Source organism: Entelurus aequoreus, linkage group LG18 (genome assembly GCF_033978785.1).
Source record: "Entelurus aequoreus isolate RoL-2023_Sb linkage group LG18, RoL_Eaeq_v1.1, whole genome shotgun sequence".
NCBI classification, from domain to species: Eukaryota; Metazoa; Chordata; class Actinopteri; order Syngnathiformes; family Syngnathidae; genus Entelurus; species Entelurus aequoreus.
The window spans coordinates 40,457,417-40,470,881 of NC_084748.1; the positions used below are offsets into that span (position 1 = coordinate 40,457,417).

At 46.1% G+C, this 13,465-nt stretch overlaps 1 protein-coding gene across 4 annotated transcripts in view; it reads right to left on the reverse strand.

Moving 5' to 3' along the window:
* Positions 1–13,465, reverse strand: part of sorcs3a (sortilin related VPS10 domain containing receptor 3a) — a 712,571-nt gene that overhangs the window by 207,304 nt on the left and 491,802 nt on the right. For all 4 annotated transcript variants that reach the window (XM_062027155.1, XM_062027158.1, XM_062027156.1 and 1 more), the window contains exon 7: positions 3,817–3,935. In XM_062027155.1, coding sequence (XP_061883139.1) covers positions 3,817–3,935 — 119 coding nt within the window. The remainder of the gene's footprint in view (positions 1–3,816; positions 3,936–13,465) is intronic.

A 13,465-nucleotide genomic window follows, 5' to 3' on the forward strand; every position in this document is an offset into this window, starting at 1 on the left:
AAATGTGATCAAAATTGTTTAAGGCGAACTACACAAAATAAACATAACATTATTTTTATCAGTAGTACGGATACCATGAACAAAAATTCCTCAAAACAGCCTACTACCTATAGTACGGGCTATTTAAACATAAGATAATTGTGGAGGAGGGCGTGGCCTGCAGGCCTGCTGCGGAACGGGGTGTGCCAGGACCGGCCTTGAAGACAGCGACAGGTGAGTGGATGGCCCAGGTGGGCCTTGTTATCTAATCACCTGTCGCCTTAATTAGCAGCAGCCGGTAGGAGACACGCTGTTGGAGTTGGAGTGGAAGCAAAAGAGAGAGAGATAACCCGAGACGCAGAAACACTTTGCTGGAAAACAAAACACCTGCACTATTTTCATGAAAATAAAACAGTGTTGTAACTCTGATCCGGGCTCTTGTGGCAGTGTGCGGTGGTCTGAGGAACCCACTGAAGGGCAACCTCCACAATCATTGTCTCCCAAAACGTTATTAGTTAATGAGGTCATTAAAGACAACAATCTTAACGTCATTGGTCTCAGCGAAACCTGGCTAAAACCAAATACATTTGTCCCACTTAACGATGCATGTTATAACAACGACAAGCCCTGGTTCACACCCAAGCTCCGACAGCTGCGCAAAAAGAAGGAGGCTGCGTGGAGAAGCGGGGACCGAAGTACATACAGAGAAGCGAAGTACCACTTCACCAGGGAAGTGGAGAAAGCTATATCTGTGTACTCTAACCGTCTACAGGAACAGTTCCGCTCCAATGATTCTGCGGCAGTTTGGAGAGGTCTAAGGGCCCTTACGAACTATAAGCCCAAAACCCCCCAGGCCCTGAATGACCGGACTCTCGCTCAGGGCCTCAACACACATTACTGTCGTCATGAACGGCCTTCAGCTCATCAAAGCCATGCTCCCCCCACCAATGCCAGCACTTCATTAAAGGAGTTAAAGGACTCAAAGGACTCCAATGACATCACAGGACTCCAAAAACATCATAAGACTGTAAAGACCCTCTCCATCAAAGAAGAGGATGTACGCCGGCAGTTCTTGAAGCTGAATACGCGGAAGGCCCCCGGGCCGGATGGTGTCTCCCCCTCCACTCTCAGACACTTTGCGGACCAGCTGGCTCCTGTCTTCACTGACATTTTTAACACCTCTCTGGATCTATGCCGCGTGCCGTCCTGCTTTAAGACCTCTACCATTGTCCCTGTCCCCAAGAAAGCACGGATCACAGGACTAAATGACTACAGGCCGGTCGCGCTGACATCTGTGGTCATGAAGTCCTTTGAGCGCTTGGTCCTGCCCCACTTCAAGGACATCACCGCCCCCCTCCTGGACCCACTGCAGTTCGCCTACAGAGCCAACAGGTCTGTGCATGATGCAGTGAACCTGGCCCTCCACTTCATCCTGGAGCATCTGGACTCCCCAGGAACCTACGCTAGGATCCTGTTAGTGGACTTCAGCTCTGCCTTCAACACCATCCTCCCTGGACTGCTACGAGACAAGCTCTACCAGCTCAGTGTGCCCGACTCCCTCTGCAGTTGGATTAATGACTTCCTGACAGACCGAAGACAGCACGTACGGCTGGGAAGATTGTCTCGGACAGTCGAACCACAAACACTGGTACTCCTCAGGGCTGTGTACTCTCCCCTGGCTATTCTCCCTGTATACAAACTGCTGCACCTCCAGTCACCAACCCGTAAAACTGCTCAAGTTTGCGGATGACACCACCCTCATCGGGCTCATCTCGAATGGCGATGAGTCCGCCTACAGGAGAGAGGTGGACCGGCTGACGTCCTGGTGCAGCCTCAACAACCTGGAGCTGAACGCCCAGAAAACAGTGGAGATGATCATGGACTTCAGGAAAGTCACAGCCCCACCATCCCCCCTCACCCTGATTGACTCTCCCACCCCCGTCCCCATTGTGGACTCCTTCCGTTTCTTGGGCACCATCATCACCCAGGACCTCAAGTGGGAGCTGACCATCAGCTCCCTCATCAAGAAGGCCCAGCAGAGGATGTACTTCCTGCGGCAGCTGAGGAAACTTAAGGTGCCGACCGAGATGCTGGTGCAGTTTTACTCAGCCATCAAAGAGTCCATCCTGACCTCCTACATCACAGTGTGGTTCCCCGGCGCCACAGTCCAGGATAAGAATAGACTGCAGCGCATCGTACGTGCTGCTGAGAAGGTGATTGGCTGCAAGCTCCCATCCCTCCAGGACTTGTTCTCCTCCAGGACCAGGAGGCGTGTGGGTCGGATCACAGCTGACTCTTCTCAGCCTGGACACACACTATTCTCCCCTCTCCCCTCAGGCAGGAGACTACACTCCATCCAGACCCACACCTGAACAGTTTTTTCCCCTCGGCCATCAGGCAAATGAACAATAACCCCTAACAGCAGCTCTTTGAATTCCTTGAATTCCTTCTAAGTCTATCTGATAGCTCAGTTACAGCTCTTTTTATTACCAAATATGTGTTATATGTTTTTATGTCGCACGTTTGCACCAAGAAAAATTCCTAGTTTGTGAACCCGTTCTCAAACAATAGCAATAAAACTATTCTGATTCTGATCTATATATACAAGAGGGTTCACTCCATTCCCTTTGTTGCGCTAATAATAGCTTGAATAATTATGGGATGATTTTCATCAAACTTGATGACTGACAAGAGGCTTCACTTTTTTTATTCAATTCTGCTATAGATAGCTCAAAGAGTTATGAGCACATGATGATTAAACGTTTAGAAAATGTCAGAAATGGGATAAGGAACAAGTGAATATAATTTGGGGGTGATCAGGATCACCGTCTGGATGCAGGTTTTACTATTTAAAGGTAGGGCCTGGTGGAGGTGAAGTGAATTAATGATTAACTCATGTTTTGCATATGGTGAATGTTCATATTCATCTTGGAGAAAGCAAACCACCAAGTTTAAGTAAACAGTGGTATTTCAGTTTGAGCACATAATAAGACAAGGCCCCTTAGTTTGATATTCGCAGGTGGATTGGATCACTTGTCGTAGGAAATAAGCCCTAATTGGGACCTTCGGAATGCAAAAGTGCTAACCCTATCCTTGAGAAAGAGACTACCTGTCTAGCTCAAGTTATGACTTAAAGCAGTTGTTTTTCAGACACATACACGCAAACATCTCATGTTATGGTCAGAGTGTGCTGTCCTGACTTAGCACACACCCAGAGACAGAAAGGAGGCTTATAAAAACTGATGGTTTGGGTTCTCCAAGTTAGGAAAGCCTCATTTTTTTGACCTGACCTCCTCCAGGAACTGCAGTCCCTGTATAATGACATTCGCTTGTAAAAAAAATAAATTTTTGGTTCAGTAATGCGTCTCTGACGTCTCTTTTGATCCAGCCGCACTGCCGTGTCACCCTTCTTTCCGGACGAGGATGACAAGACCAGAAATACACAACAGACGTCTGCACTCTCAGAGTTATTTTGTAGTTATTCATGTGTCGGAGGAGTAATTGTTTCAACATTTGTTTTCTCAAACAGTTTCCCAGCATCACCTTAAAGTGTCGCCAAAGGATCAACACTTAAAAAGAGTGCGTACGCAATCCATGAAGTCGGCGTGAGGATACACCTGCTCTTTGCTGTCAAAAAGAGCGTGCATCGCATTTTTGTGTGAACCTTTTAGCGGAGAAAATAGACATACCAACACAAGTCAGGAAAAATAATACAACGATAGTACTCAACATTTCTTGCCTCCTCTTAAAAAGAGCATTTCCTTCATACAAAAATGTAACCTATTCTGCTGCATACTGTGCATTCCAAGCAATTTTAATCAAAATGTGAACACCCACCTGTATGAATATGTAGTCATCTTGAACCACCAGTGAGCTGATGTCAATGTATCCAGAAAAGGGATAGTTCCTGTTGGCTTCTGTGCAAATCTGCACTCTGCATGTGATGTACTGCACACCTGCGTATTCAAAAAATACAGTAAGTCAGGGGTGTCCAAACTTTTTCCACTGAGGGCCGCACACTGAAAAATCAAAGCAAGCAGGGGCCATTTTGATATTTTTTATTTAAAAAAACAATACAATATATGTATAAAAAAATATACATTTAGGCCTCCACTCAAGCTTGATCCCGGGTACCCCAAAGGGTTTTGGTCAAAAATATATAAAAAATGTGTCATTATTCAGTATTATTATTTTTTATTCAAGTTTTAAATCCATAGATCAACATTAGGTCTATCTGTCAATATAACATTTTTAAAGATTTAAGTTGTATGCTCTTTTTGTCAAACAAAACCCAGTTTTTTATGGAAAAAACACAAAATATGCAATATTTTCACCCAATAAAATTTTTAAGTGGAATATTTCACATTATATAATGATTGGCGCCTTAAAAAGGTCAATAACTCATAACACCATTGATTTTAATTCATTATTATTTTTTGAGCAATGACACTTAAAAACAAATCACACTAACATTATTGGGGATCCAAAAGGGTCCTACTCATTAAAGTGTTAACAAATAAATTATACATTGTTTTTACTCTTTACTTTTAACACAATAATCTCAATAATCTCAACTCCAGAGATCCGCCAATTATACATTTTATTGTTGTTTATGTTTTTTGTTTGTTCGTTTGAGGCCCTTCTTTAAAAAAAACAGCTCAGTTTTTTATATGGCAAACACAAAATATGCAACATTTTCCCCAAAAAATATCTCAAAGTGGAATATTTAATGTCACGTAATTGGAGTTTTGAATAGGTCAATAATTCATAATGACATTGATTTTGATTTTTTTTTTTTTTTTTTAATAAAGAAACAACCTGCATGGCAGCTTTGTGTTATTAGAGTAAACATTGCAACATTTTCTTGTTACATTTCACCTGTTTGCTCTTTTATACCATTTTTTATGTTTTTAATTTTTTCCAATCGTATTTTTAAAATGTGCCGTGGGGCCGTTAAAAAATGACCTGCGGGCCGCAAATGGCCCCCGGGCCGCACTTTGGACACCCCTGCAGTAAGTGCTTCATATTGCAGAGGTGCCTCTCAAGCTACACCTCACCTAGTCAGACAGTATCATGCTGCATTTCCATGAATAGAATGAGAACATCCAATACAGGGATGTCAAACTGGTTTTCATTGAGGGCCACATGGCAATTAAGGCTGCCATCAGAGGGCCGCATGTAACAGCGAACAATGTATGAATTTGCCTCTGGATTTCATTATTAGTTATATCAATTGTTTTAAGTAGACTGTCAATTTTGCAGTAAAAACTTTGCATTTACAAAATTGTACTGTTAAATATAGTGTTTTGTTTTGGATTTTTTTACAACACTTTACGGTAAATGGAAAAACAGTGCCACTGTTTTTTAGGGTGTGGGGGGTTTACGGAAAAAGCTGCACTGCAAAAAGTCAGTGTTCAAAAACAAGAAAAAAAAATACAAAAATTTGGGGTATTTTATTTGAATTAAGCAAAATTATCTGCCAATAGAACAAGAAAATTGGGCTTGTCAAGACTTTCCAAAACAAGTAAAATTAGCTAACCTCAATGAACCCAAAAATACCTTAAAATAAGTTTATTCTCACTAATAACAAGTGCACTTTTCTTGGTAGAACAAAAAAATTAGATCTTTTTGCTCAATATGTTGAAATATATTGTTAAATTAAGTAAATGCTAGTGCCATTATCTTGACATGATATGCGCTCGGCATCATGATTTTTTTTTTTCATGCTTGATTTAAGAATTATCACTTAAAAAAAATAGTTTTATACGTGTGAGTGTTAATGACACAGCTTTGCAACAGTTGATATTCTAGTTTCAAGCATGTTTTACTCAATATAGGTCATGAAATCTCAGCTACAAGCTCCAATATCTTACTGAGATAATTTACGACCAAAACCCTTAAAACAAGTAAAACACTCTAACATAAAATCTGCTTAGTGAGAAGAATTATCTTATTAGACAGAAAATAAGCAAATATCACCCTTATTTGAGATATTTAATCTTACTTAGATTTCAGTTTTTGCAGTGTGGCAGCTTAGTTGCCGGAATTTTTGTGTTAAATTGACATTGGTTTTTACAACATTATTTTGTTAATGGAAACACAGGACTAGTTATTTTCTTATTGTGGCAACTTAGCTGCCAGTTTTCCTACCGTAAAAAACAAATGTAACGCCTTTCCATTTACAGTAATACACCATCAAAAACAACTGTAGATTTTACAGTCAAATTAATTAAGTCATGATTTGCATATGGTGAATGTTCATATTCATCTTGGGGAAAGCAAACCACCAAGTTTAAGTAAACAGTGGTATTTCAGTTTGAGCACATAATAAGACAAGGCCCCTTAGTTTGACATTTGCAGGTGGATTGGATCACTTGTCGTAGGAAACAGGCCCTAATTGGGACTTCGGAATGCAAAAGTGATAGCCCTATCCTTGAGAAGAGACTACCTGTCTAGCTCAACGTCAACTTTTAGGTTATGACTTAAAGCAGTTGTTTTCCAGACACGTCCACACGAACATCTCCTTTTATGGTCAGAGTGTGCTGTCTTGACTTAGCACACACCCAGAGACAGAAAGGAGGCATTTATAAAACAAATGTACCGCCTTTCCATTTACAGCAATGCACCGTCAAAAACAACCGTAGATTTTACAGTCAAAAATTGGCAGCTCAGTCAACACAATTTCAACACAAAAAACAGTAGTAGTTTTTTTTTTAATTTACAGTAATACGCTGTAAAGAACAACGTAAAATGTATTGTCATTTTTTTTTTATTTGATGGGTAGTTTGCTGTAAAGTTAAGTATTTGAACTCTCATAGGCACTGATTTTATAGTTTAGCACCTCACTGTGTGCAATTTTTTACTTCCACCTACAATCTGAATGCTTCTGTACATATATACACTACCGTTCAAAAGTTTGGGGTCACCCAAACAATTTTGTGGAATAGCCTTCATTTCTAAGAACAAGAATAGACTGTCGAGTTTCAGATGAAAGTTCTCTTTTTCTGGCCATTTTGAGCGTTTAATTGACCCCACAAATGTGATGCTCCAGAAACTCAATCTGCTCAAAGGAAGGTCAGTTTTGTAACTTCTGTAACGAGCTAAACTGTTTTCAGATGTGTGAACATGATTGCACAAGGGTTTTCTAATCATCAATTAGCCTTCTGAGCCAATGAGCAAACGCATTGTACCATTAGAACACTGGAGTGATAGTTGCTGGAAATGGGCCTCTATACACCTATGTAGATATTGCACCAAAAACCAGACATTTGCAGCTAGAATAGTCATTTACCACATTAGCAATGTATAGAGTGTATTTCTTTAAAGATAAGACTAGTTTAAAGTTATCTTCATTGAAAAGTACAGTGCTTTTCCTTCAAAAATAAGGACATTTCAATGTGACCCCAAACTTTTGAATGGTAGTGTATATAGTATAATATTTATTCATGTAAACAACACATTCTCATCATTCGTTCTCAGGACTGGACTGTGCACCTTACCTCCTTTTGCACTATTGTACTTTCTCTTCTTCCTATGTTTTGCATATTTGTAGACTGTCGTACTGATACTGGGGTTGTTTTTAATCTCATTGTACCTGTGGCCTCTGAAAATGAGCGAGATCCCCTCATCTGCCGTGAGTAAGATGGATGGAAAAGCCAACTCATTCATCAGAAAGTGGCTGGGACTACCACGGTGCCTTTCAGAAACGGGCCTCTTTGGGAAGAACGCACTGCAGCTGCCACTGCAGTCTATCAGTCTGGGCTATATGCAGGAGAAGTCCAGGCTGGTCCTCGAACTAAGAGAGTCCACTGACCAGTCAGTAAGGAACGCCAATGCCAAGGTTCCCACTGGCCGAAAGTGGAAAGCCCAAACTGAGGTTGACCGAGCTGTCAGTAGGCTGCATCACCAAGAGCTCATGGGCAGAGTCCAGGCAGGAAGAGCAGGGCTAGGATGGGGAGAAGCGCCTCGGTTCTGGTCTAAGGCCAACCGCAAGGAGAGGAAGGAGATGGTGGTGGCGGAGGTGACGAGGATGGAGGAAGAGCGCTATAAGATCAAGGCCGTGTCGCAGGGCCGACAAGGAAGGTGGACAACCTGGGAGGGAGTGGTCAACCGGAACATCAGCTGGTCCGACCTGTGGAAGATTCCACAGGCAAGGATCAGCTTCCTTATTCGTTCAACCTACGACACGCTTCCCTGTCCTCGTAACCTTCACCAATGGTTCGGGAACGAGGAATGCTGCTCACTCTGCAATGCTCCCAACGCAAGCCTCCAGCACATCTTGTCGGGCTGCAAGACCGCACTCTCTCAGGGGCGCTATAGATGGCGCCACGACCAGGTCCTGAGGAAACTAGCGGAGGTGCTGGAGGGGTGTCGACAGGGCAGCAAAGAATCACCACCAGCAGAGAACCATACCAGCTTTGTCACGGAAGGGGGGGGGTCAAAGATACATCAGGCCAAGAGAGACAGCAGCAAGGCCCTTTTCCCCAGACCAGGAGTGGGACATGAGGGTTGACCTCAATAGGCAGCTCCGGTTCCCCACGGAGATCACCACTACATCTCTCCGCCCGGATATTGTAGTGTGGTCCAGCAAGGCAAGAGTGGTGCACCTTATTGAGCTGACCGTACCATCGGAGGAGGGGATCGAGGCCGCCTTTGAGCGCAAGAAGGCCAAGTACTCGGAGCTGGCTGCTGAGTGCCGGGAGGCTGGCTGGAAGACAACCATCTACCCAGTAGAAGTTGGCTGCCGAGGCTACGTGGGGTTGTCAACCACACGCCTTTTGAGGGACGTAGGAGTGACTGGAAGAAAGCTGAGAAAGGCCATAAAAGATCTGGCAGAGGAGGCCGAGAAAGGCAGCTTTTGGCTCTGGCTGAGGAGGAAGGACAGGAGCTGGGGAAAGAACAACTAACCCCGATAACAGCCGCAGGGGGTAACAGCTATCAGCTGCAGGGGGTGACAGGGAGACGTCCCTGTCACTGCTCCGCCACCAGGAGACGTTCCAGGATTAAAGGAGTGAAACGTTGGTGAATGGTGGTTCCTGGCTGATGACCCTGCAGCTGACCCGTGGGCACTGGAGGAGGTGCGACAGGCAGCAATGCCAAGCAGGAAATACTACCTACCTGTTCATTAACTGAAGTTCTGGAAACCCCAGTGACTACTGTGAACAGGGCAGTTGGAGTCCAGGGAAGACTGGAGGACAGCCAGGAAAGACTGGATGGCAGCAGGGAAAGACCGCACCGGGAGTGGACGGCTAGTTACCCAACCCACTGGTCTCTCGCAAGAGGGACACCCACCTTAACTACGAAGAAATCAAGGAAAAAACAACCCGCAGGCCCTCCGAGAGGCGGGATGAAAGATGGGCCTAACATGACGGACCACACGGTAACGACGATGGCAACGGAAACGGATAACGAGAACATCAGAACTCCAGTTAATGAGGAGAAGATCCTCCGAAAGTGTGCTTGCGGATGGGAAAAGGTGACCACGTACAGGGGACTGCGAATCCACCAGGGGAAAGCAAAGTGTGGTCAGAGAGGCCAACAGCAACCTTGCACCGCGGCAGCGGGTGAGACAAGAGGGACCAGAAGCCAGGTAGAAAACCACAGTGCTAACGGACCCAATGTTGCTGAAAGCACAGATGGCACAGAGGAAGAAAGCCCCTCGGTGGAGGCTGAGCCCCCACGTGAGCACCAAGACCCAATCTCTACCATCTCACACAGAACAGAGCCACAAGCAGAGACCAAGAAACCAGCAAGAAGGAACAAGCTCAAATGGCCAAAGGCAAATGAAGCAGAGGCATGGCGTACTTTGGATACAGACCTGACCAAGATCCTGGAGGAAAGGTTGCATGGAGGTGCCGAAGCTAAGCTTAACCTGTTTGGGGACATCATATACCAGACCTGCAAAGACAGGTTTGGTGAAATTATCTCCAAGCAGAGGACTGCCCCAAGGGAAATGGGGAGGAGGGAAAAGGAGATCGCCGAGCTTGTGCGAAGACGCCGACAACTCCGCAAGAACTGGAGGAAGGCAACCCAGCCAGAGAGAGAAGGTCTGAAAGTCCTGTGGGAGGAGGTCAGGCAAAGGCTATCCAGGCTCCGCAGAGCTGAACGCATCCGCAAGCGTAGCAAACGGAAGCAGAAAGAGCGAGCCAGCTTCTTCAAGGATCCCTTCAAGCACGCCAGACAACTGCTGGAGGAGAAAAAGTCCGGGAAGCTCGAAACCACCAGGGAGCAAATGGAGCAGCACGTCAAAAGGCAGTACAGTGATCCGCTAAGAAACGTCCCATTAGGAACACCAGGGTACGTGCCCCGGCCTGCGCCACCGACAGCTGAATTTAACATCATGCCCCCCAAGCTCAGCGAAGTTAGGCAAACAGTGAAGAAGGCAAGGTCCTCATCAGCACCAGGCCCCAATGGAGTTCCCTACAAGCTCTATAAGAACTGCCCCAAGGTACTTGAACTGCTCTGGTATCTAATGAGAACTGCCTGGAAAAAGCAACTCATTCCAGCGGAGTGGCAAAGGGCTGTAGCGGTATTCATCCCGAAGGAAGAAAACTCCAAAAATATCGGCCAATTCAGAAACATCGCCCTGCTGAACGTAGAAGGAAAAATCTTCTTCTCAGTGCTGGCCAGAAGGATGACCACCTACCTGCTGGAGAATTGCTACATCGACACCAACTGCCAGAAAGCAGGAGTTCCAGGTTTCCCAGGATGCGTAGAGCACTCTACGGTGATCTGGGACCAGATCCAGAAGGCCAAGCGGGAGAAGACCGACCTGCATGTCATCTGGCTCGATCTCGCCAACGCGTACGGATCGGTCCCACACCAGCTGATCAACTACGCCTTGGAGTTCTTCCACATGCCACCCTGCATCAAGAACCTGGTAGCGTTTACTTCAGCGATCTGCAGATGTGCTTTGCCCTCCAGGACTTCACCACCGGGTGGCAGCATCTAGAAGTGGGAATTGCAATGGGGTGTGCCATTTCTCCAATCTTGTTCGTGGCAGCCTTTGAGATAATCCTCATCGGAGCAAGGCAAATGGTTGGAGGAATCAAAACACCATCTGGTCAGAGGTTACCCCCATTGAGGAGCTATATGGACGATGTCACCAGCCTCCTTCAGACAGCAGCATGTACATCTCGACTGCTGAAAAGGGTGGATGAGTTGACATCATGGGCCAGAATGAAGATCAAACCCTCCAAATCCCGTAGCCTGTCACTCAGAAGGGGAGTCAGAAACGACAACACCATCTTTGTCGTCGGGGGAGAGAAAATCCCCCTCCTGTCTGAGCAACCCATCAAAAGCCTGGGGAGGCAGTACACTGCAGAGCTGTCCGATAAACAGATGGGGAGGACTGTCATGAAACAACTCACGGACGGCCTGGCAAGGATCGACCAGAGCCAACTCCCTGGAAAGTACAAGGTCTGGTGCTACCAGTTCATACTCTACAGGAGGGTGATGTGGCCTCTGAAAATGAGCGAGATCCCCTCATCTGCCGTGAGTAAGATGGATGGAAAAGCCAACTCATTCATCAGAAAGTGGCTGGGACTACCACGGTGCCTTTCAGAAACGGGCCTCTTTGGGAAGAACGCACTGCAGCTGCCACTGCAGTCTATCAGTCTGGGCTATATGCAGGAGAAGTCCAGGCTGGTCCTCGAACTAAGAGAGTCCACTGACCAGTCAGTAAGGAACGCCAATGCCAAGGTTCCCACTGGCCGAAAGTGGAAAGCCCAAACTGAGGTTGACCGAGCTGTCAGTAGGCTGCATCACCAAGAGCTCATGGGCAGAGTCCAGGCAGGAAGAGCAGGGCTAGGATGGGGAGAAGCGCCTCGGTTCTGGTCTAAGGCCAACCGCAAGGAGAGGAAGGAGATGGTGGTGGCGGAGGTGACGAGGATGGAGGAAGAGCGCTATAAGATCAAGGCCGTGTCGCAGGGCCGACAAGGAAGGTGGACAACCTGGGAGGGAGTGGTCAACCGGAACATCAGCTGGTCCGACCTGTGGAAGATTCCACAGGCAAGGATCAGCTTCCTTATTCGTTCAACCTACGACACGCTTCCCTGTCCTCGTAACCTTCACCAATGGTTCGGGAACGAGGAATGCTGCTCACTCTGCAATGCTCCCAACGCAAGCCTCCAGCACATCTTGTCGGGCTGCAAGACCGCACTCTCTCAGGGGCGCTATAGATGGCGCCACGACCAGGTCCTGAGGAAACTAGCGGAGGTGCTGGAGGGGTGTCGACAGGGCAGCAAAGAATCACCACCAGCAGAGAACCATACCAGCTTTGTCACGGAAGGGGGGGGTCAAAGATACATCAGGCCAAGAGAGACAGCAGCAAGGCCCTTTTCCCCAGACCAGGAGTGGGACATGAGGGTTGACCTCAATAGGCAGCTCCGGTTCCCCACGGAGATCACCACTACATCTCTCCGCCCGGATATTGTAGTGTGGTCCAGCAAGGCAAGAGTGGTGCACCTTATTGAGCTGACCGTACCATCGGAGGAGGGGATCGAGGCCGCCTTTGAGCGCAAGAAGGCCAAGTATTCGGAGCTGGCTGCTGAGTGCCGGGAGGCTGGCTGGAAGACAACCATCTACCCAGTAGAAGTTGGCTGCCGAGGCTACGTGGGGTTGTCAACCACACGCCTTTTGAGGGACGTAGGAGTGACTGGAAGAAAGCTGAGAAAGGCCATAAAAGATCTGGCAGAGGAGGCCGAGAAAGGCAGCTTTTGGCTCTGGCTGAGGAGGAAGGACAGGAGCTGGGGAAAGAACAACTAACCCCGATAACAGCCGCAGGGGGTAACAGCTATCAGCTGCAGGGGGTGACAGGGAGACGTCCCTGTCACTGCTCCGCCACCAGGAGACGTTCCAGGATTAAAGGAGTGAAACGTTGGTGAATGGTGGTTCCTGGCTGATGACCCTGCAGCTGACCCGTGGGCACTGGAGGAGGTGCGACAGGCAGCAATGCCAAGCAGGAAATACTACCTACCTGTTCATTAACTGAACTGTATAGTGACAATAACAAAAGGCATTATATTCTATTCATTCTATTTGTATTTATTTTTATTTCGACAAAAACATGTTTGGAAAGTATGATAATATACTGTAATATTTGTTGCAAGATTGGATACTATTAAAGTTTAAATTGTATGCAATTTCAAGCAGTACATATTCTTTTTGAAAAATGTCCATTACATTTAGTGAGAAAATATGGAGTACTTTATTGACACATAATTTCCAGGTGTTTGCGGGTCAGATAAAATGATGTTGCGGGCCAGATCTGGCCCCCCGGGCCTTGAGTTTGACACCTGTGATCCAATACATCATTTGAATAGAGTCGAAACAAGTTTTAATCATTGTCTTGCAGAAAAACGTTTCAATTTTCTGATTCTAATCTGCTACTAGTTGATGCAGTTACATGTTATGTCAAGTCATTCTGTATTGCAGTTATCAAAACAAAACAATGCTGTTATTTTGCATAAACATTTCCATACATAGA